This window comes from Pelecanus crispus, chromosome 7 (assembly GCF_030463565.1).
Source record: "Pelecanus crispus isolate bPelCri1 chromosome 7, bPelCri1.pri, whole genome shotgun sequence".
In the NCBI taxonomy this organism is placed as follows: domain Eukaryota; kingdom Metazoa; phylum Chordata; class Aves; order Pelecaniformes; family Pelecanidae; genus Pelecanus; species Pelecanus crispus.
Genome location: NC_134649.1, coordinates 12,626,902 through 12,651,264, shown reverse-complemented (window position 1 = coordinate 12,651,264; position 24,363 = coordinate 12,626,902). Strand labels below are relative to the sequence as shown.

The following is a 24,363-nucleotide window of genomic DNA, read 5'->3' as shown; positions in this document are numbered from 1 at the left end:
TACATTTAATATAACACAGCGGCGCACTGTGCCTGTTTTCCACACTTGAACAAAGAAAATTCTGATACGTGCTCCGGCAGGTGACTGGTTTGGATGTACGGTGGCGCACTCGACTGCCCCGATCGGGGTTAGCACAGCAGCTGGAAAAAACCCTCTTGCTGGCAGTCGGAGGCTTTCCCCTGACCGACACTCGCTGTTCTGAAGTCAACGGAAAAATGGTGGTGACCGACTGGGCTGGGCTGTGCTTAGCAAGTTTCCTTAACCTTGCCTGGACATCCCGGTCCGACCCGCAGCCCCCGACCTCTGCCGCTGCCCCGGCGCTCGGCCGCGGGGCTGCTGGGGCGAGCCGCGCCGCCGTCCCCCGCTCACCCTCTCACGCTTCGGTTCCCATCCTGGGTGATTTTATTTTGAGGCTGTAGCCTCAGCCTTTCTCTCATGGCTGAACTCAGACTTGGGCTTTCAAGGGTTGGGATTTCGTTTTGTTCTTAAGGGGAAGGGAATTAGTTTGTTTAATAATTTGTTTATGTTATTGGATTATTATCCAAAGAGCTAATTAGGAAACGAGCTAGTTGGGAAGGTCTGTCTGTTTTCAGATCCGTGTGCATGCGTGGGAGAAACACTCCACTGGGCTTCATTTCCTGGGAAAGTTTTGGTTCAGCAAGGATAAAAAAATATCAGGGGACCACACAGCAACAAGAAGCTCCAGCCAGGTATATGCCGTAAAGCAGAGGTGCCCTGATGAGGAGCGTGGTCCCCCCAGGACCCTGCGTCGTGCCCAGGGAGCAGATCAGAGCACAAGCAAAGCCAGCACAGCGCTGGTGAACCACAGCATCGCTGCTGCCTTCTGCCCAGTGTCCCACCGATGTTGCTACGCTGACGGGCCGCGTGCTTAAAGCGCTGAAGATCAGTGATGCCACATCGAGCGTTCCTGTCAGCGAACATCCTGAGAAATTCAACCTGGAGACTGTCAAATGAATGGAGACCTCGCCCATGGCAAAATAATAAACATGTAATTAATAAGTTCTGAGTGAAAATAGCAGGGAAAAAGAGGAGCCTCATTGTGGGCTACACAAGATGGGTCAGAAACACAGCCTTTTAAACACTGCCTTTTTTTAGCCTGTTAAAGCAAAGACTTCCCCCTGCACAGCTGCAAATATGCTTTTGAAGCAAATTCCTGATATCCTTCTTGTTTAGCTCCTGTTTTATTTAGGTGTTACCAGTAGCAAGGCCAAAACTAAAAAAAAAAATAAATGGGAAAGGCATCCTGCAGGATGATCTTGCAGATTCCAATAATCAGCTTGGAAAATGAGAGCTCATCTTCTCATTCAATATTAAAGGAAATTAAAATCAGAGCCAAGACATTAAGGCTACCTGGAGCCTTCAAGTCTAGCTCTACCTAGAAAGAAAACCAGATACAGAACAAATTGGAAAAACAGGGAAGTCGTCTATTTTGGTGACAAATGAGGTTCTCGCACACTCCAGGCAGCTCATGTGGAATAAGGGGTCGTAGGCAACACTGCCAGCAACAGACCTCGTTCTTGTAGAAGCCAGTGTGGTCACTGCCCACTTCACCACACTCTGAAGCACTTGTCCAGCAAACAGGAGCCAAAATGTAGGCAAATCATTTCTACTTCATAGTTTCTATTATCTCTCTTTGGTAGGGAAAATCATCTTCTTGCAGACGTTTCTTGCTGCGTATCTCTGGGTGGTTTTCCAGATGATCTAACAAACCTCTAATATCATTTCAAAGCTGTGAAAAGCAGCAGTTTGGTAGCACCTTGCTGCTACAACTGAACACTTCTAACCTGCAGTCATTTCCACAGGGCAGGTCGACCTGAATACTGCACTGTACACTAGGAGGACAAAAAACTCTGGATACGTCCACAATAACCTGAAATAGGATTTACCCTATCTGTGTTTTCTTCCTGGAAATCTGCTATTAATTCATTCTTACAGCCATTCATTTTCAACTGCTTGCTCAGGCAAGTCTCTGCTTTTAGGTCTGCCAGATGGCATATACCTGTGCACAGGTTGCACAGTTAATCAGCTTATTCCTGGATGAATGTGCAACCTTACGGGTTCTGGCATTTGCTTGTCTGTTTGATATCTTCCAAACCTGAAGCAGTAGCAGAAAATGTGGCCTTGCCATTCCAGTCATGTTGCTACTTTTTCTTTCTCTCCTCATCATTGATCCCAAAGCAAAACATTCCGAGGGTTTTTTTTTTGTTTTTCTTTTAAATCATCCTGAATGAGATAACTCCACTTGTGTACTCTGCAGCAGCTCTTCTCAACCCTGGCAGCCACAGAATAAAATCAGGAGAGCTGTGAGGAATTTAAATTGTTCTTGTAGTTTAAGGCAAAGAAAATCTTGCTCCTCAACTCTTCAGGCACCTTCTGCCATTTGAGTTGAAATCACTGTCTGTGAGTCCTGCAGTGCCCACATGACTACATAAACTGGTCATTGTTTCATTGGCGCAGTTTGCACTTTCCGTAGTGAATGGAAGAGATTTGGGTCAGCTCTTTTCGCCATCCTGAGAAATATTCCTCTGAAGCACTTTGGTCCCCTGGGCTGTCTCCAGCAGCAGACCTACTGCAGAGGCAGAGGTCCCGCTCCTGGCCGCAGCAGATGCCCATCCATTGCAGAAAGAGTTTCCCAGGGGTTCTTCTGTAGGGCACCAGCTCAAGTGAGGATCAAGGCTGGCACAGTTCCCTGGGGGCACCTCTGTGGGATCCGGGAGGTGGGATGGGGATGGGCAAGCAGGACCATTCCTCTTCCATTGGGACACCGAGGCTCCTGAGCACACTGCTATAGGCAGCTCCCCACTTTCTGGGCTGGGACACACTGAACCGGGACAGTGGCACAACCCCTATGTGTCCGAGTGCTGCGGGAGCTGGCGGAACAGGGAATTTTTGGTTGTTCCCCAAAAAGCCTGGTGCAGCCCCCCCCAGGGCACTACTCCCACAGCCTGCTGGGTTAGCAGCCAGTCATCTGGCCAGGCTGCGGCCACTTGGTGAGGGCTCGGCAAGCTCTGGGGCAGGAGGGAGTGACAAGGACAGCCCCATTTTTGGTATCCATAAGCCTTTAGGTCGGCTCAGCCGTACAGTCTACAGGTTTTCTCTGGGTCTGCACCTCTGGAGTGAAACCCACGGCAGACGCTCCTCCCAGAACATGGGAGAGCGCACCACGCTGGCAGTAACAGTGAGCTGCTTTGTTTATTGTTCCCCCAAATGAGAGTAAAAGATGAGAGATGGGCTGATGTAAGCGAGTAAGCATGCTGTTGAAGATTTGCTTTTAAGCATCTAGGGCTCTGCCTACACCATCTAACAGAAAGGGATTGTGCGTCTCAACAAAGTTGAAATTAATCTCCCAAACAAAGTCAGCCTTCTTCTACCAGCCCTCCCCAGCAGCGTGTTTCAGACGCCCTTTGCCCTTCACTGCCTGACCATTTTCAAGTTTGCAAGTTAATGCCCTGATCTGAGATACAGAATCCCTTTTCCCATAAATGCCCAAATATAATGACTAATAATAAGCTTGATTTAACAGAAGTGGGAGACATGTAAGAAGAAAAGAGCTGAAGGGCTGGACAAGGGAAGTGCATGTCAGGGTCCAGCAAAGGCAGGACCTGCCACGGCCCAAGGGCGACAGCCCAAACACAACTTATAATGAGAACAGCAAGCGCAGCATGTTTAGGGGTGACCATTCAAAAAAATACAAAGCATCTCAAGCGGAGGAACCTGTAACCCTTATTGTTATTTCTTGGTGTTACTCTTGTCACCTACATGGAGTCTGGGATCACTAATCTCTGGAAAATGGGAGGGATGTCCTAAGAGCATGTGAGTTGGGTCACAGGCGGGCAACAGCAGAGAGCCAGAAAACTGCTGCAGTGAAATCTCCTCTGCCAACCTCCTCACCACACAGCCCCTGAGAGCAGAGGGTAGAGAGCACCTCAGCGCCTGGCCCTTCCTTTGCTACACTGCAGTCATTTGGCCTGATGGCCGTACGGATGGCATCTCTGCACCCCATGGTCATTCATAGCACTTTCGGCCTTCCCCAACCCTGTGCCTGGTAAGTGACTGAAAGTGCAAGTCCAGCAAGAAACTAGAAAATAAATCCTCCACGCTCATCTCTTTTGACTCCTCATGGCACTTTGGCAAACACGAGTTTGTTGATCTTTCCAACATTCATGTGAGGAAGTCAATAATGTCTTTAATTTTATAGATCAGGAGACTAAGAATGCAAATACACATAAAGCAAGGCAGGGAGCAGACATAATTAGAGACCCTTTCTACATCACTTTAAAACAGAAGATGCCTCTTTGTTTAGTGAAATGCCATCAGAGTAAAAATATTTTTTACCCCCAGTACAAATAACAGAGATGATTAAAATAGGATCATTTCCAATAACTCCTTGGTTGGTGCATTGTACATGCCGTCTATAAACTTACTCCCCAGAACAATAGGGAATAATCAATGTTATCTTCGCTCCAGTCAGCCTGTAATCGATCGAACTTTAAAGTTTGCATGCATGAGCTCAGCACTTCAGCATTCTGTTTGCAAACAGATTAAGTTTTGAATTTCTCATGCACAAAAGGGCCCGCTAAGGTCAGCAGTGGCTTTTTTTTAGGTGATGGAAATATTTCCATTGTTAAGTTTTCACATAGCTCTGGTTAACAAAACCTTACTGTTTGGGCCAAATTTAAGTTGGCAAGCTCTTGTCACACTGTAATTCATATTCACTATTTTCCGGACAAACCATCCAAAACTCTGTTTTGTAAGTGTAGCAGCATACATTCTCCATGTCTTGCAAACGGGAGATAAACTCGCTCTTTGGTCGAGGGTGTTGAAGAATACAGTGGCTTAGTCTGAATGCGCTGGGGTGATTGCTTTGGGCTAAGTGTACTACACGGCTCTTTCTGATGGGTAAATGACTCGGCGGAGGGCAACGGGGTGAGTGCATGCTTATGTTGATTGTAAATGTCAACAACCGCTGATTTTGAATATAAACCAAACTGGGCAGCTTTTAAGTGTGGTACATAGGCATTTAAGCACTCGAGTTTTTCAGTTCCTTCCTTTTAGCTGATAAGTCTGGGAGCCAATAGGTAGAAATGTAACACTTCTCTCTTCATGTTCCTTTCCTTTCTCCAGGATTTCTTTGATACGAACACTTGTGGAAGCAAAAGAGCATCTGTAAATCATCCGCCAGCAGGAAGGAAGAGTTGGGCAGGCACTGGAAGCCTCAACCACACTCCTGGCATCCTCAGCATGAACCATGCCAGAAAAATAGCTGAGGGGAGGAGGGAACGTGTCTAAGGCCGGGCCAAAATACTCTGCACCCACCCACCGCCCCAAAAAAGCCTTTGGAGGTGCCGGGATGCTGGGTGGCTGCTGGGGCTGCCCAGCAGAGCACCAGCCCTGGCTGCTGGACTGCAGTCGCATCCCAGCAGCGTGCAGCGCTCTGAGCTGGAAAGAGGGTGCTTATTTCGAAAACTCAAACACTCCTGCACTGACAGACTTACAAGAATAAAGGTAAAAGTAAAACTGGGCTTTTCTGTTCCTGACAGGACATTTCAACAACCCCACAGATGCATATGTTAATAACGTACACCCAGTGACGGGCAGCAATCTGCAACAGAAGTTGCAAGCTTTTTGAAAGACCACAAAATATTTCACGTTTAAACCACATTCAGTTGTATCTGAGAGTGAAATATCCATCTTTTTCTGATTTGCAGCCTGGAAACTTAGGCCTGCAGTACAGTTGGAAATGGCTGTATTTCAACATTTTCCTTGTGACTCCGCTTCCAGCCGAGCCTGTCCTTGGTGCAGATGGGGCCAAGCAATGTCACCCATCTGATAAAAATTCATTAGCTGACCCTGCTAGATTGAGGGACCGATGGCACTTGCTGCGCCAGGTGTGAAGCGGCGTGGAAGAGAGGCCTGTGAGCACCCAGGCTCATCACCGTGGCCACCAGCAGCCACGGCAGCACCAGCAGATTTACCCTGTGTCTTGGGTGAGCTGTGCAGGCGGCGCTGAGCCCGCGTGCATGGCCTGCCTGCTGCTGGCACCCAGCTAGCTGGGGATGTCTGTACCGTGCTGCGACTGCAGGGGGAGGCTCTCTGCATCCAGAACAAGAACTGGGAGAGAAATTAGGTCTGTGGCTGAAACAATTCATTTTCCAATGCAAATAGCCTATTGTAATGACCAAATAATTCAAATCATCTCTTGGGAAAAACAAAACAAAACATGCAAACTCCTATTCAAAATCGTCTCAGAGCTTGGCATGTACCCTCGGCTTTATACAGAAATTAGATCTCAGGCTTTTCACTCGTGGGCTGAATTTCAGTTTGATATCGCCTACCTGGTGACTTGCGTTCGCGTGCCAAAGTCCAGGGACCTCATTGACTGCAGCACTTCAATACAGCCCATGTACTAGGGAAAACAGAGAGACAGAGGGAAAGGAGGACTTTGTTAATATCTAGCACACAGAATGAAGCAAATGTGATTTCAGTCCACTAAGTATATGCAGAACCACAGTCTAAATGGAAAATCAAATCAGACATCCTAAAGCTGCTTCCTAAATAGATCTTGTTTTACTGAAAAGTGTAGAGAAGAGCAATAAAGATACCAGTGGCTTCAACAGCATAGCACAAAAAAAAAAAAGGTAGGTCACTCTGGGGACACAAAGTCCAACCATTCCTTTTTTCCAGTTCTGTGTATTCTCACTGATTAGCCTGTGGCACTGAGCTGGGAGGAACATATGAATGTTGGAGGGAAATTCCCCGGGAGCAGAGGGGCTCTGGAAGCCCCACGGGATGGATGCACGCAGAGCCTCTGTGCAGAAGAGCTGAAGGTCCCTTCAGAGCAACAGGAGGCATTACTAGGCATGAGGAAAACCACTGGCTCCATTGCTGCTGCACGTCTGATGACAAATAACCTGTGCAGAAGATGAAGGAGGTAGAGTTGCAATTCCAGCTCATAGCAACAGCTCTTAAAAGCCTGCACTATAAACTGACATACTTTAAATTAGAGGCTGACTCCCACACTTCTGTTCTATGGGGCAGAGCTGGGGGCTTTTTCTATACTCACTTGTGATTTGCATAGGACTAATTTTCAGAAACGTCAAGAATGTGATGGCATGTCAGGCCATAGACTCCTTTGATGTTATGTACAAACCTATGGAACGTTTTCATCTCAGTGAAGTGTCAGGCTCAGTCTATCCGCTGAGTTTACCTCTCCCAAAACATATCTTACTAATTCTTTCGGCATTTCTGTTGATAGCCATCTCTCTGCTGTTGAAGCGTTCTGACATCTCCATTTCACAAAGCTGGCATAGGTCCGAGTCTCTCAGTTTGCATCCCCTCTTCCACAATGAATTCTCCTGGAGGGAGAAGGGCTTTTGGGAGCATCCTGCAGTGCTCACGCAGCGCCCATGGGCTGCAGCGACAGCCTGCCTGCGCAGGCCTCTCCCGCTGAAAGGCAAAGCCTCTAGGATACAGCAGACAGCCTGCAAATCCCGGGCAGGGACATGCATGCTCTGTCCTCTTGTTCTGAATGGAGAGAGGAAGCACTCTGTCCAGAGAAATGTACTGTATTTACCTCCTCTGCTTCACTTTGCCTGTGAATCGGTTTTTCTGCTGGGCCATTCAGAGCGGGGGGTGGGTTTAGGTATCCGATTCAGCTTTGGAGACTTTCAGAAATGAATGCGTGTGTTAAAAAGAGAAAGTATGTGTGCAGTCAAGCAGGGATTCCGCAACAATTGTACTATCCCTATTTTGGTTTCTTTCCAGATAGCAATGTAACCCTTGGGAGAACTCCAGAATTAGGTCAGAGCCCTGGAAGGACATCAATAAGAATCTGAAGGGTTAGCAGAACCGCTTCCCTAATGAACATTTAATGACTTTGTAAAGGACTCTGAGAGCTATCTTACTTGTTAAAGATATTCCTGCTTAACGGGAACAAAGCAAACGTGGAAAATATGTCTAGAGCCTCAGCTTGTAGCACAGCGGAGACCTCTGATCCTACAGTATAAGGTCAAGCATCCTGTGAGCTGGTTGGCTCCTCTATCCTTGAAAAAAAAAAGATTTAGAGGAGGAGGTGAGTCATATGCTGACAAGCGAGTCCCCACTGCATCCCGAACAGATGCGTGGGAAGCTACTCTAAGCAAAGATGAAAAATCAATATTAGGTTTTTGCATAAGTGACCCTGAGTGAAGCTGAACTTATCAATGATTCACAAAAGATTTTTTTTTTTTCTTTAAAAGCCTGAGTAGGGAAGTGCATTAACATGGCACCTCACTGCATCCCTCATTCATTTTAGCTGCCGTTGGTTATCTAAAACAGCACAGTTAGTAATGGCTGAACCTTCACATCTCAGTAGGAGGGTACAGAGAACCAGCAGAGCCCTGGGCAGGGGGACGCCGCAGAGGAAGTCGCGGTCACAGAGCTGGGGAGAAGCCATGGAGCACATAAAGGACAATGGGATACCAGAAGCCTATTCAAGAAAACCAAAGGCACTCTCCAAGGAAGCAAAAATAATTAACAAATAAACAAGGAAAAGAGTAACCCCTCCATAGCTGAGTCCGACGAGCAGCATGACCAGTGTACGAGAGAAAGGGGAAGGCGGGAGACAAAGCCATCGCCTGTCTCCGAGACTTCTCCTGCACCTGGACTCCATTTCAGGTGGTGCCCCTACTCCCCATCCTGTATACCCCAAACAGCAGCTCCCACAAAAAGCTAGTGGGCTTGCCCAGGGATACAGGGTCGAGGCCAGCTCCCGCTTTCCTGCTGCAGTGAGGGTTAAGCTAAAGCATCGGCAGGGCAGCAGCCACGGGTGCCCCCCCACAGCACCCTGGGAGAGGCAGCCACAGTCATGCACAGCCCTCGCCCCAGCCCAAGCTATCGCCAGCTGGTTTTGTAATGTGGCGACAGAGGTATCGAGGGTTCAAAGGTCATGTCCAGGGAAGGGCGTTCGTCTTCCAAAGCCTCACAAAGAGAAGCACGGGTCAGCTTCACCGATCTGCTAGGGGAAGCTGGACACAGGCACAAGGGCACCGTAACCAGCCCAGGGCTAACTGCAGAATTCAGCTACCTATAGAAAAATAAAATGCCAACACTGAAAGAAGCCAAGTGCTAAAGACTTGACATCGCCAATGAAAGCAGATGCTGAACCCGCTGATCTGTCAGCAGCAGGATGGAGAGCTCTTGCCAGGACAAGCAACAGCGGAGCGGAGCAGAGCAGAGCGGAGAGGACTCGCTGGCCCCTGCTGGGAAGGGAATGGCTCCTCTAATGGTGACACAGGCAAAACTGTCCCCCCATCTCCCTGCAAAGGTCCAGGGACAGCATCGGCACCGGCGGCTGCTTCATCTCTCAGCGTTTGAGCCCGGAGGGTGATCTGGGGCTGCCCAGTTTCCCCGCGCTACCGGGGTGGCGGGGAGAGAAGGCCGGTTAGTGAAGATGCACACGTCTTTTCCCATCTATTTACAAGAGATGATGGAGAGTGACTGCAAACAGGATGAGGGACTGTGTGGGAGGAGATGTGAGGACACTAGGCAGGGCCCGTTTGAATAAGCTTTTCAGGCACCCTGTAATCCAGACCCACGTCTCATTTCATTCCCTGCCATAATGCAGTTAGTGGCTCCGGCTATAGCTTGAATGACAGCCGCAGGAATGATACAGGGAGCAGCACACAGAGCTCCTAATTAAACAATACAGCTGCAACATTGCAATTTTACCTGTTAGTTAACAGGCCTTAATTCATGCGTAATGCCAAGAGCAGTGCCTGCGGACCCTGTGGCTGACTAACAAAGAATCTAGGCAAGAGGATTTGCTTGCAGAGGCAGTCAGGTAACATGCTGCCACTAAACAGCCTCTGTCCAAACACATGTGAGACTAGGTTCAGCTTCACTAAAAACCTAACACAGCTGCCTGGGCAGAAACCCACCGCAAGCAGCAGTGCTGCGTGCATGTGAGCGCGGCGGGGAGCTGACTTCCATGCAAGCATTTCTTTTCCCAGCACTGCTTTAACAAGGCGCTTTTGAAGCGGAGGGAAAACCATTTCTGAGCTTCCCACCACCCTCTTTCCTTGCGGACAGGGGCTGCCCCGGGGGGTGCTGCCCCCGGGGCGGGGGGCAGCTCTCTGCCACGCAGGGCAGGCGGCTGCAGAGCAGCGGGGGAGTTTCACTTTGATTTGCTTGAATAACTCACCTCTAGCTTTGATGGATCTGGCGCGAAGGGAGACTGGGCAGAAGCGAGCAGCAGCCACCAGCACATGGCAGGATGATGGCACTGGAGTTATAAGGAGACAGGCCTCTGCCTTTTACACCGAGGAAAAATGACTTTTGCCTGTACCAGCTGCAGTGCTGCCCTCCCTGTAGCTGGCTGCCAGGCTCCGGGACACGCTCTCACGTGTTGTGACACACGCAAATTTTGATTTGATTTGAGATCCCCACGCTTTTGCCCTGGCAGGGAGGTGAAGCTCTGGCCTCCTTCCATGGACAACACCGTGAGCCAGCCAGGGATGCAGGGAAGGAGCAATGCGCAGATCACTGTCGTTTTGGTGGGGAAGTTTTCTCAGCCCTTCCTTAGACGCTGCCTGTGGTGGCTTTGGGGCTGAAAAGCCATTTGTCCACTGGAAAGCAGAGGCTGACACAGCTACCCTGGCAGCAGCACTGCATTCCTGTCAGCTCACAGGTCGCACCACACTGCCGAGCAGCCAGTCAGCTCGGTTGCTCATCCTTCAACACACAGCAGCTTCTTACCAGGCCGGGGTCAGTGCTACATAATGCCATTAGCAGCCACCAGTCAGGCTGCTAATGAAGAGCTTTGGCCTGGGTTTGTACCCTGCAGGAGATTCAACTGGCTCATTCTTCAGCCTGAACCACACCGGCTTCCTCCCGCAAACACCAACACCTTCCAGAGCCAAAAGCGAAGCCAGCAGAGCCTGCTCTCCCATCCCTCCCGAGGGGAGCAGAGAGGCGAAGGCAGCCCACAGCAGCAGCCATGCTCCACTGCAGGCATGGGTACCCCCGGGGGCACCTGCGAGAGAGCACAAAACCAGGGCAGAATGGGTAGGAAAACAGACTGGATGCCTTCATGGAAGAAGAAAGCCCATTAAAGACCATTAAGCACACCAAAAACCCACTAGTGATTTTTCAGTGCTAGGCCTAAGCCCCTACACTGCTATTTTCTAGGGATGGCAAGTGCCAGAGGACCTCACCTCACGTGCTTGCCCTACTCCCAGTCTGTGCCGGTAGCAGCAGTGGTGCAGACAGACAGAAGGGTCCTTGGTCTGTCCCGCTGCTCCTGCCCACACAGCACAGCCTCTTCACTAAGGGGCAGTGAGCTGTGGCTTTTTGTGATGAAGAACAGCTTTTGCTAAATGGAAATTTTCCTGGGAAAGTTTGACCCTTTCATTGATGTGTTTTCAAATTTTAAATAAATTTTGAGAAAAACCCAGGGAAAAGTTTGCAAACGCACACACATTTTCCTTTTCTTTTTAGTTTTGTGCTGAAAAAGCACTGCAGCACTGTACTGAGGCCAGGGCTCCAACAGAATTGGTTCAAAACTGCCCTTGTCCCCATGCTCCCAGCTGAGACAAAGCAAATGGCCTAAAAATGCGTGGGTTTCTGTTAAGAAGCAATTACCCGGCGAAGCGTGTGGGCCTTGAAGGCGGTGCTGGCGGTGGGGAGGTGCAGCCCCGCGCGTGAGGCGTGCATCGGTGGGTGCTGTGGGGCTGCCACACACCCCGTCCCCCCGAGCCCGGCGCGGCAAGCGCCACTCCAGCACCCTGCAGCCCCGAGCCCCCGGCTCACAATTCACAGCTGCGGCTCTGAAGCCATGAATCACCAGAGCCCATCTCCTTCCTGCAAGAGCCCCAGCTGCACATACGCCTGTAGTTATCCATTTACAACAGGAGATGCAGGGTGCCGAGACTGGAGCAGCTCTCCGGGTGCGGAGTCAGGGTGCTGCGCACCAAGGAAGTGGCTGCAGCTGAAACACCTCAATTATTTCCCTGCCCTCAGCATGGGAGATGTGCTGGCGGCTTCTGGGGAACGGGAAAGGGCTGCCCTGAACCCCCCTCCCACACAGAGACCGGGAGCAGGTTCCCCAGGCTGAGCTGTCGCACCCTCCATGCACAGAAGCAGGACCGTGCCGGGGACAGGTGCCCACGTGCACTCTTTCAGGACATACTTCACATCGTTCAGAACTCCTACATTAGCAGCAGTCAAGCTCCTTTTACTCTAGAGACTAGCAACTGATTAAATATATATATATATGACAAACTGCTAGCAGAGGATCAACCTATATATTGGTAAAACTCCAATATATCCATCCTTTATGACAAAGGATGCTACAAATAACCTGTACCATATTATTTCACTCGAATATTATTATACTTTAAATATCTGTCAATAGCATTTCCCTTCCATATTTTAGCTAAATAGCACATTTCTTTACTAATCTGAACATCATCTCTCAAAGACTCATGCATTATTGATTTAAGCTCAGCCACAGAGCCTTACTCCACGTTAGGTCCAGTTAACACCATCCTGCTGGTTCTTACTCATCCTCCTGCTCAGGAGCAGCCACGTCCCTGGCACTCCCCGACGAGCAAGAGCAAGGATGGCAAGCGCCTCTTGGAATATTCCTCAGGCTCGCCACAGCCGTAACAAACACCAGTGGGAGACGCAAGTGCCACGGCCGCTACGGGCACCATGTAGGGACAACCTCAGTCCCAGATGGGCGACGTTGTGGGAAGGCACGTAACGCGTAGAACGTGAACAAGGACAAGGTGACTATCCCTCCTGTAAATCCTGCAGCGAACTGCACACAAAGCATGTTTTGAAAGGTAGCAGTGTGGGAAACGGAGCCATCCCGGCTCCTATTAAAATACGAATATTTGGGCTCCTTGTTATTTGCATGAACATCTCTGGGCAACAGGTGCTGTGAGAGGTCTCGGCTTCCCTGCCGGAGCCCAAGTGACACATGGCCACGACACAGGTGCCCCGTCACCACCAGCCACGCACAGCTGCAGCTGCTGCCCAGGGAGGCACGGGGAGTCACAGCATCGCCCCTTCTTAAACCAACCCCGGCAAGACAATTTCTGCCTCGCTCCAGTCCATAGGGGACAGCTTCTGCCATAAGGCACTTCACTATTTTACCCTATTACTGCTTTTCTAAAACAACTGCATGTAAGTACCAAACCCTCTTCAGACTCCGATTAAGCTTTTAAGGCCAAAGACCTCTGGCAGGAGCAGTCCCCGTAACGTACGCCTGACTTTCCTCCTCAAATGGTCTCTGGGGAGATCCCAGCGATCCCATACCCTAACAGGGCCCCAGAAGCTGCGTGGGGACAGCAGGTGTCTCCGAACGCCACAGGAGGGAGGGCGAGGGGGTAAGGATTGGGAGGATTGGGTAAGGATTGGGGTAAGGATCGGGAGCAGCTCCCATGGCTGCCTGGCCCCTCAGCCTCCCAGCCCTGCTTTGCCTCTGGGCGGGACCATCCCGCACTCCCCCCGCACTGCAGCCCTGCGCCCCGGCTGCTTCCCAGCCCATCTGGGGCTTCATCGCCAGCTCCCGGGGAAGCCTCGTGGTCCCCGGGGACACGAGCCTCTTGCTGATGCTCTGCTGCTGAGGCCCCAAAATCCCCCAGGCTGCTTATTTACTGACCTGCTTGCTATTAAAGGGGCTGGTTGAAAAAAACACCAAGCGTTTGGCCAGGACACGTTTTGGCGCATGTCAGCAATGTTCTTGCGGCTCTCCTGGGGCTGGATCCTGCAGGCCCACAGCCACGGGAGCAACAGTAGTGGGATGATGCAGGAAAGATGCCGGGAAACAACACTGCCCCATTGCGTTGGGAGGCTCCTGCCAGCAACCCCCTTTCAGAGAGATTCCCTGTGAAATGTCCTGACTTCCAGAAAGGCTGGCAGAAACCCATGCTGGAAATACAACCTGGGGAGCAGCAGGAGGGGACGAGCCCTTCCCCGCTTCACATGACCTTCCCGTCAAGTTCTTCTCTTTTCTTGCTCTTTCTTCTGCCTTTCTTGCTCATGTGGTCCCCGGCAGGTGACACCTCAGTGCCTCTGTTCTCAGCCCTGGGCCGCAACAGAAACCCAGGAAATTCCCCCTGTGCTTCACCCTCTCCTCCCTGTGCCAGACACTGAATTCTTTAAGTGTGCCTCTGGCATTAGCATTTCAGTATTTGACCCTCTATGGGTACGTCAAAGCCTTAATCATGAGCTCTGCTGCACGAGGTGCTGTTCAGACCACAGCACACAAGGCAGATCCTGCACGGTGGGCGCTGGGCATCGCGATGCCATCCATCAGCACAGGCCTTTCTGCAGGCTGGCTGAAAGCGTAGCACCTGGAGCTGCGCTGGCCCTTGCACTGTCACTGTAAGTCACACCCTACGTGCTCATTCATCTCTTTTCGCAGCTTGCTGGTGTCAAGACCTCAACTGCTCCCGTTAGTACTAGAATTTATAGAAAAGTAAACATAAAAGGACACATTCCAGCACAATGAAATAGCGCATCCCCTCCCTCCACCTGCTGCACCCTGGGTGAATGTCCCATGGCCTCCTGCAGCTCCACTCACAGCGGCTGGTGCCGTGCTGGGACACCATCACCTTTCAGCCAGTGTCCCATCAAAGCAGCTGTGACACTGCTGCTGGACGCCAGGCAGGCATCTCATTCCTGCTTGGGGAAAGGTGGACACGGCTATTTCCCCATGCTGTTCTTCTCCCCTCTGACTTGCCTGCCCTCCTGCTGCAGCTGGAAAGGGATTGATTGATTCTCCTTGGCCTTGCACTTTTCTTTAGACTTCCCTGCTTGCGAAAGATCACACAGGAAACACAAATTTTGCATGGCTTATGGCTTTTTTTACGCTTTCTGGCACATTTTGATACCTCTTGTACACCAAACTGAAAGCTTACACACACACACACACTCCCTTAGCACCCTGCCTGCAGCCCACCAGGAGGAATATATGCTGGTTAATACCCCTCGTACAGCTTGCTCCTGCAGTCCCCCTTGCATGTCAGGGACAGGCACAAGGGCTGTGAGAGCTACAGGAGCCCCTGGCCAGCCCAGCCATTACATGAATATTTCTGAAGCAGATTTAGACTGCTTTCTCCGCCATTTTCCCATGGTCTGCATAGGCTCCCTCCATGCAAGCAGTGGGCAGTTTTTACCTGGGAGTGCTTTTGACAGATGATGCGTAATGGCTAGCAAACAGCAAGGTCTGGCCACAGAAATATAAAGTCCAGAGAGGAAAAGAAAATTAGAAAGCTCCCAGGTGTGGCAGGGGTGAGGGAGCGAAAGCACCCAGCCCAGAAAGCACGGTCTCCTCTCAGCCACTGACTGCTAATTAGAAGATAATACCCATCAACCCCAGTCCACAACATGAAAAATACCCAGAAAGGCTATTTCAGGCTGTCTTCTGAAGAAATAGGCAGGCCTTTCTGTACACCATCATTATCAAGAAAATCAGACACAGCCCTATAGCATCAAAGGAGGAGGGCAGCTTTTGCATCCTGCCTGCTCACCTCCCAGGGCAGGAGGCACGGGGGGAGAGGTGCTCCAGGCAGCGATCCCAGCAGCTCTGCCATGCCCTCCGTGACAAACATGTCAGCAGCGTGGGCCAGCACAGACCTAGTGCCTGGGAGCTGCTCTACAAGGGATGGGAAGCCCTTTTCACGGGCTCCCTTCTCCCTCCAACATGGGTTTCAGGCCAGAGCAACCCCTGTTTGAACTGCAGCTCAGCTGCGCTTCTCAGAGACTCTAAAGATAGCCTTTTGGAAAACGATGTTATGTCACCTCTGGGAGTGGCTGTGGTCCTTTTAACTCCCCCAGTTTGACACCACAGCCCTACGTACATCAGAAGACAGGAAATACATGGGAGAAGCCAGTGTTTTGGGGCACTGGCTCCAGGAGCGGGAACACAGGGATCACCCTGCAGCCACCTGCACGGTTTGCTTTGTCAGAGAATGGAATCCTTGTGAGAAGTACTCACCCGCACACCGTAGGTCGTTCCCGGCTCCCCTACATTTTCACCGCTCTGCGCGAGGCTCCTGTCCTGCCTGCCCGCAGGAGCGGCCTCCTCAGCTCCCTGCCCGGCGCAGTTGCCCGCTGGCTTTGGGGTTAAGGCCAGTTTGTCCAGGTCGGGCTGTGGATAAGAGGCCGAGAGGCAGCTGATCTCGGGCGAGGTTGGGCTGCTCGGGATGGTAACGCACTCCGTGAGTTTAATTCTTGGCACCTCTTTCATTCCCAGGCAGAAGCTTTTCAGCCCTGGCAGATTTGAGGGGTTGGCAAGTTTAATGTTAGCCATCCGGGGGATCAGCGTGCACAGGGTGGTGCAGGTGTCCTGCGGCCCCAAGGAGACATCTTCCGTCAGTAAATTAGGTGTTGAAGAATGGGAAGAGGAAGAAGAACCTTTGATGTTTAAAGACGTATTTTGCGTACCTTCATCTAGGGACGTTATCGAATCATTCCTGAATCGGCTGTACTTAGCCCTGTGCAGCATTCCTGGATGTCTGAATAACCCTACATACAGGACGTGTCCAGCGAGGCTCTGCTGGCTGCGTTCTCTCATAGCCTTGGCAGTTCTGTAACTGGATACTCTTGCATAAATTGGCTCTTGCAGATAAATTATATGGAAATCGAGCAAGTCAAACAATTTTAAAAACAGAAACCTATTGGATATTTTTGCTGACTCCCTCTCGAGTGGTTTATTTTCCTCAACGGACGAGGCTTAAAACTGCATGGACATCTGGTATTCTGTAAGCAGTAATAAAAGCAGCACACAGGACAGCACAGCAGCGGTACAGCAGCTTAAGCTGAAGAGCCGCTATCCAAACCTGCCTTCGTTCCTGCCTCAAGCCAGGCACTACATCCCGCCTAGCTCTGAAGACTCACAGTTGTAGCATCGTTAACCGCGGAGTCCGGGCTGCAGCGAAAGCTCAAGCATATTCCACGCAAAAGCAGAGCAAGAGAGCTACAAGCTCAAACACGTTTTCAGACCGGCATGAACCTCGTAAGGTGCCCAGCTCGCTGCATCTCCATCGTCGGCTGCCCCAAAGCAGAAGAGCATCCCTGCGCTGCAAGGCTCCTGCCCCGCCGTCAGGCACAAAGCCAGTATTTTAAGAAAAAAACTGCACCGCGCCGGCGGCTCTCGGCGCCAGCCTCGCTAATTCTTGCTGGAAAGTCCTCCAGCACCATAATCCAGAAACAACTGAATATTCCTGCGCCTCCGGCACCGCTTCCCGCAGAGCCGCGGGGCAGCAGCTCCGCAGCCCCCGAGCCGCCCCCGCCGCCGCCCCGGCTGCCGCCGCCTCCGCCGCCGCCGCCGCTTTTATGAATGAAGTTTTTTGTGAATGAGGCTCGGGCGCGTGCGGGCGGGCAGCGCCGTGAATGGCGCTCGGCGGGCGGCCGCGGCCCGGCGGCCCCCGGGGTGCGCCTCGCAGCCAATCGCCGCCCGCCGCCGGCTCACGCGCCCTCAGCGCGCGGGGAGCGGGGCGGGGAGCGGGGAGAAGAGGGGGCGCGGGCGGGAGGGAGGGACCCTCCGGATGGTGCCGAAAATCCCTCAAAAGCCCCTTTCTGCGGCAGGGCCCTGCCCGCCCTCCCTCGCCGGCGGCACCGGCAGAGCCGGGGGCTGGGCTTCGGCCGGAGCCGGGGCTGCCGTGCCCCCGGGCCGCCCGCCCGGCGCCAGGGGACGGGCAGGCTTGTGCCAGCGGCCTCCCTGCAGCGCAGCTCCAGCCCCCAGCCCCCAGCCCCGGTGAGGAAAGCCCGTCTCCCCCACTGCATGTACCTCAGGCGGTGAGAGAAGCGAGCCGGGTTTATTTTCCCAGTGAAAATCTATCTGGGCCCTCAGGACGAGTTACCTCGGCTCCCTGTGGGGTTTCGACGCCTCAAGCAGCATGGCGGGAAGAGAAATGCGGGGCCACGGGGGTCAGGCCAGAAGGGGAAAACCGGCACAGCGGCCTCAGTTCCCTCCGTTAGCCACGGTCTTTTCCCTCACTAGCTTTTCAATATTGAGTGCACCTTCCTCATGCTCATGGTGGTACTGGCCTCATTTTCTCCTCGTGGTTCGTGCTGTAAATCAGCTTGAGGAGAGGCTGTGCTGCCTGCTGCCCTGCCTCTGACAGGAGGAGAAAATCAAGGGCAGAGAGCTGGAGAGACAGAGGGAGCTCACCACAGCCACTGCAATATTTTCTCTTGTATGAAAGCTGCTATTAATCCTAAAAGATGCAATCGCTGCTACAATAAAGTAGGGAAACCCCCCCAGTCCAGACTCTGCTAGTGAAACATGGCCCAAAGAGGAAGCGGCTGCTTTTGAATCAACCCTTTTTTGGGGAGAATGGCTCAGACTGCTCACGAAATCAAACCCAAAGGCAAAACCTGGACCAGCCACAAGTTAGAAAGAGTGACTAATTTCTCATGAAGCTTTAATGATGGCTTTGAGCATAAAAGGATAGAAAATGTTCAGAAGCAATTAGCAGCACTATTAATTGTGCATAAAGCACAGAAACTCTCTTAGCATGAACATTTTTCTTTCTTAACTCTTTCATCTTGATGTCACACTAGAACACGACATCAACATGGCTGGAAGAAACCGCTGGGATGGACAGGCCACAGTGCCCTCGCTGGCGAGGAGGAGGGACTGGAGAGGGGTACGAGCTGTGCTTGCTGTAGAAGGGACAACGAGGACCCGTGTTCAGGGAGATGCTGATGCCCCAGTCTCCTGTCTCGGGGGACCTCCCAGATTTCTCTTTTTACTGCCATGAAAAACATGCAACCAGACAAACCGAATTCCCTCTTCCTGCGAGATCAGCCCTACCATCCTCCCCACCTTTTCTTTGGGCACACAGCGAGGGGCTTTCTGCCTTACAGCAGCCCCTTGGTGTAGATGATGGCACCAGGAAAGGGTGGCTTGGTGACCAGGATGCTCCCCCATGCCTTGGCTCAGTTAGAGACTAGTTCATGGCCATGGGCTGCCTCTGGCCCGTGCTGCTCCTCATCTCCTGAGCCCTCTCACCAGCTGCTGCAGGAGGTTTTAAACCAATTTCCCCAGGAGGCAATTTGAGCCTTCCTTACCTGTGTGAGTGAGAAAAGGGGCAGGCAGGGGCCCAGCTGGCCCTGCAGGAGATGCAATCCCCACTGTGTCCTACTGCAGCTAACAGCCCGGAGGTAAAAAGGGGTAGAAGAACTGGCTTTAAACCTGTGTGGTGAAAGGGGATATTGTCAAGAAAAAGATAAAATAATGCAACAGGCTGTCCTTCACTAATCATGCAAGAGCTGGTTCTCAAGTCCTGCGTGGCAGCAGCACCTGCTGCCCCATGGCCAAAGCGTCGTCACCCTCCCTGGGTGCTGGGTGGGGACTTAGGGGGGGGCTTCCCCAGGGAGGTGAGGGAGGCCAGTACATTAAGCAGCACTTCTCAGCTCACAGGCACCACCGAGTGCAATTACAGTGTGGGAGGTGAAGAATAGCTGGTGTTTCACAGCAAGTTCCGGAGAAAAATGCAATTGTGACAAGCTCTGTTTTCAGCAGCGATCAAGAAACGCAAGCTTGAGAGCAGAACCCAGCAAAGAGCGGCATTGTCCAAGGAATAGTAGCCATTGTGGGGAGGGGGAGGAGGGAAAAAGAAAAATGCTGTGCCTTTGTAAATTAAAAAGCTTTTTTTCTGAAGGCTAAAAAACAAGATTTCTGTTTAAGATACTGGGAAATCAGCCTCTAACCAGCACAGAGAACAAAGCTCCTTTAAGCACTGGTGAAACTGAGCCTACAGCCTTGCATGCAGCCTAAAAGGAGCCTGTGTTTCCCAATCATGGCTCGAGTTCTCAGTTGCCTGCAGCACCCAAGGCCGGGAAGCTGCCCCAGCTCACCGCCCACCCACCCGCCGCTGCCCTGCACAGCTCAGGGAAGACACAGGAAAAGGGCATTTTGCCCCTTGCATGGCTGCTGACATGCAACAGTGCGTGCTGCCGAAGGTCTGCGCCGTGCCTGTTTTCTCAGGATATGCGGGAATGCCCTTCCGGTGCAGAGTTATGAACTGAAACCTCCCTCTGTCACTACATCACCAGCCCCATCACACCCAAGCCCTCCATCACACACTGTTTACAGCCCCAGAGTCTCTCAGCCTCAAATACACTGCATGAAAAACTGACGTGAGCAGCCCCCAGTCATGTATTGTCACAGGGGACAGGAGCTTTGGCAGGTGTAAACACATTGACAGGGCAGCAGCATTACAGAGGAGCGGGAGCGAGCAGTTCATCAGCTACAGCCCCCGCTAACACCCCTCTAAAAGAGCGGCAGAGAAGGAGGCGAGCTAGCAGCAGCCACAGCTCCAGCATTGCCGCAGGGAGCCTTAAGCGGCGGGAAGGAGCAGTGCCAGCCCGGCGTCCCAGCAGCGCCCAGGCACCCTTGGGAGCGACACCATTTCAGATTCGGGGCTGTGGGATCACGGCTCTAGCAGACAGTTAACGCTGCCTCCCCACCCTCCCTTTGCCGTACGGGGGCCGGGAAGGCAGGTGCCGGGACACGTGCACGCAGCGCTCGCTGGCAGCAGGCGAGCTCAAGGCGAATTGGGGACCAATTGAGAATAGAGCAGCCAGCTCAGCGGTCTCACACCGGGAGTGTGTGTGGGCAGTGGAGGGAGCGAAGCCATTGCCCCCCCCCCCCCGCAGAGCAGGCCCAAAACACGGTTGCACTCTTGCAGGAGCCCGGAGGAAGCTGTTACGTGCTGTGCAACTGGCACAGCAGGGCTCGGCCTTTCTGTTAGAACACAGAGTAAATAGGGGATTTTTCTTTCCCCGTATAAATAGCAACAGCAGAGTTAATTCATGCTATGGTGCACTGAGCTGATCCGCCTTCCTTCCTCATTGACATGCCTGGCTGATGCTGGCAGAAATCAGCAAAGTGTTACAGAACAGCAGGAAAACCCCGTAACCAGCAAGGTGGCGGCAGGTATCTTTGGGAAGCTCTGGAGCACGCTTATTTTGCGTTGCTAGCGAAAGTCCCGCACAGCCGCTGTTTCATTTCAATTGAGAGAAATTTATTTTCCCGCATATCGAACCGCTCTCACTGTTTTATCTCCTGTGGATACCTTTTCCTTGTTCCGAATGAGTTAAAACCAGGCAACTGCAGCCTCCCTCCTACTTTTCAGGAGAGTCAGAGGTGGCTGAAGACGCAGAGCTGAGAGCTAATGGGTTTGCGGAGGACAGAGGCACAGCTGCTACCACATCCCTGAATACAAAAGTCAGAGATTGGACTATCACTGCTTTTCTCCTGTTCCAGCTCTGAAGGATCCAGCAGCGCTAATCCCAGAAAACATGTCCTAGGGTGACTTACAGACAAGTTGCAATTTTCCTTCTCAGACACCACGCTGTGTTTTGGTCATCTCAGTTTAACCATTCACAGCATTACTTTGTCCGAAACCACAGCTACAAGACAGCAGAACCAAGACAGCAAAAGGGCTGCTCCGCTGGGGCGAAGGGCGCATCCTTGCAGCTGAGCAGGCGAGTGGAAGGAGCCAGCACAGCGACGACAGAGCTTAGCTGGACGTGCTTCATGCCCTTCCTTTTCACTTCCTCTTTGCCTGGCAGCACCAGCACCCCCTCCTTCAAACTCTGCTGGGCTTTGCCTTTTCCGCCAGGACAGCCCCACAGCACGGGGGCAGAGCGAGGAGCTGGAGGGTCCTGTGCAAGGGTCTGAAATTCAGAGCCCAAAGGTTGCTCGACAGCCAGCACAAAGCCAGTCCTTGTAGCTCTGGGTGAAAGCAGTCATCAGAGACAAACCCCACATACCCCGGTATTGACAGCGCTTATGAGGGGCTCAGAGCTGAACACCAGAGGAGAGCACGGCGTGGGGGACCTGTGCCACGGCTGTCCCTTCTGCGAGGGGGACGATGCCAGCCTCTGCAGGCCCCACAAGGACGTACCGAACACATCAGAGCTAGGCAGAGCTGCTGCAAGCCATCAGAAAACATACTGCCCAGACTACTGCTTTCTGAAACGAGGTCTGCATCCGGAGAGTCCAAAGATACGTTCAGCAGCACTTGCTGGCCTGCCTCAGCACTGCTTGCAAGGAGGCCGAGCGGCCGTGAGCAAAACCCAGCGTTGCCTGATGTCTGCTGTCCCACGAAGTGCTGAAAGCAACAGCAGATTAAACGCCTGGCTCCGGCTTTGAGCGCAGCCCCGCAGCAGGAGGGGATGCAAAGACAAATTTCAGCCTAAAGTAGCCTAAAGCTTCATCTCTGCAGAACTGCCCACCACGTGAACCAAATTTCAGCAACAGCACCGCAAGACTACAGTCAGCTTGAAAGGAAGTTGGAAGCAGTCATGCTTTAGCAGCATCACAGGGTTTGGCGCCCACGTGGTAACACACAAGGAACATCCTTTCCTTCAATTCAGCTTAAAGCTGACTTTTTGTAGGGCAATCCACTGGCATGCATTTGAAAAAGAATAAATCCTGCAACACAGTTGAACTTTTCCCAGGGGCTCCTCAGCTGTGCAGAGGAGATCCAAGGAAACACTGAAGGACATACCCTCACTCAGCATCTCCCGCCTTCATCCTTAGATGGTCACCTTCAACTTGGCTGTAGTAAATCAGAAAGGAAACCATGACATCAGGGCATTTCCGATTGCTCCATTTTTGTTAATTTGCTCTCTTCCTCTACAATCAACACGCTTCCACGAGGAAGGTTTTGCAAGAGCTTCTTCCAGTTCTTGCTACCCACAGCATTTTTTGCTAAACATCCTCGCCTTTCCAGTGCTCATCTACTCCTCAAGACAGCTGATGGCAGAAGGGGCACTTACCTTCTCAACCGCAGCTGAAAAATCCCTGAGAGTTTGAAACAATACTCTCAGGGGCAGAATCCATCTGAAAATGCACCCTTCCCTTGCTTGAAATGCGTTATAAAGCATTTAATGCTCTAAATAACTTAGGTTTTAGGTTTTTTTTCCTGAAAGATACCACCCAACAGGAGGACTTCTACTGCAACTTGTTTCAAAAACATACAAAAACCCTACAAGTTTAGAGTGATGATACTTACTGTTACATTATAATTCTGCAAGAAATTAGTAGCCTACTATATAGGCATAAAGCCTTATAGAAACACAAAGTTATTTTAAATTTAGCGTGGACACACTAAATTTAGCTTTCCCTATAAATACAGACCGAACCGCTGCCTGCGTGCGTGGTGCTGCCGCAGCCTCTGCAGTCTCCAGGGGAACCCACGCACAAACAGAGCTGTCACACAGAACTGTAGGAAATGCAATTTACTCTGTGCCCCCTCTCCCATTTCCCTTTAAGTAAGAGCAAGTCTGTTACCAGTGTTACACGATTACTAAATTCCTCTTCACTCATTAGAGTACTATCCTTGGAAAACACCACTGTGAGAGATAGCCGGGAGTTTTCGATAGCGTCCAGATGGACACCCACACACATCCGCCTCACAAGAGAGAGCTCACCAAGCATCAGTGGAAAACTGCAATTTAACAGCTACGAGCGTACCAGGGGCCTGTAGCTGTTGCCAAAAAGCACCTTTTAGCTTCGGGTCCCCTGCATTTTGTAGTATTTGCCAACTCATAAAAGACCCCAAAAGGTAAACAGTCTTCAGCTGCATCATCTCCTTTGGGGTTTGTTGTGGGTGGATTTTTTGTTTTGTTTGGTTGGGGTTTTTTTAAGCAGTATTGAACAAAAACACTTTAAAAAAATCTATTAAAAAAACCTCCAATTTTTATACACAGCGATCCTAAAAAAATCTGACAGCAAATCCAAAGAGCAATCTTTGTTGCATAAATAGTGCAATTTGACTGACGGGGGTCTTTCTGCACGTTCCAGGCATGCAGGTTCATAAACTCCCAGCCCCGCCAGTACAAACCTGGTATCCCAGAGCTCAGGCTGCTGTGGGAGCACAGGCAGTGCTAGCGCTGCTTGCAGGAACTGCAGTGCAGCAATGGCAGGACCAATTTTTTTTTTTTCTTGTGGTTCTTTCTCTGCATGTGCAGCAATGCAAAATGCCAAGTGTTGCCTATGGTGTTATTTAAAAAATTCTCAATAGAAGCAAGGAACTTCCTCAAGGGAACTACGAACTGGTTAGTGTTTTTTAAATGATGAAGAAATGGAGAGGAAAATTCAGTTTGCAAGGCTTTAGGGTAATCAATTTTCTTGTCACTTCCATAGCGCAAGTCACACTGTGCCACCTACTTTTTTTTTCTGTACTTTCCAAAATTTGTATCAGGTTGAGAAGGTGCAGACAAAACCTGAGGAGTAATTTTGACAGCAAGTGATAGCACCTACAAAGTGAGGTTTATAACAGAAACCCTTTCAATAGAAGACAACTGCAATAGCAGAATTGAAACATGAAGTTC

General features: G+C 51.3%; 1 protein-coding gene across 1 annotated transcript in view; it reads right to left on the bottom strand.

The window, feature by feature from the left end:
- Positions 1-16,585, bottom strand: part of SHC4 (SHC adaptor protein 4) — a 32,543-nt gene extending 15,958 nt beyond the window's left edge. Inside the window, exons 1-2 of the mRNA XM_075713989.1 lie at positions 16,007-16,585; positions 6,357-6,427 (exon numbers count right to left, since the gene is read on the bottom strand). Coding sequence (XP_075570104.1) covers positions 6,357-6,427; positions 16,007-16,585 — 650 coding nt within the window. The remainder of the gene's footprint in view (positions 1-6,356; positions 6,428-16,006) is intronic.
- Between the last annotated feature and the right edge of the window lie 7,778 nt (positions 16,586-24,363).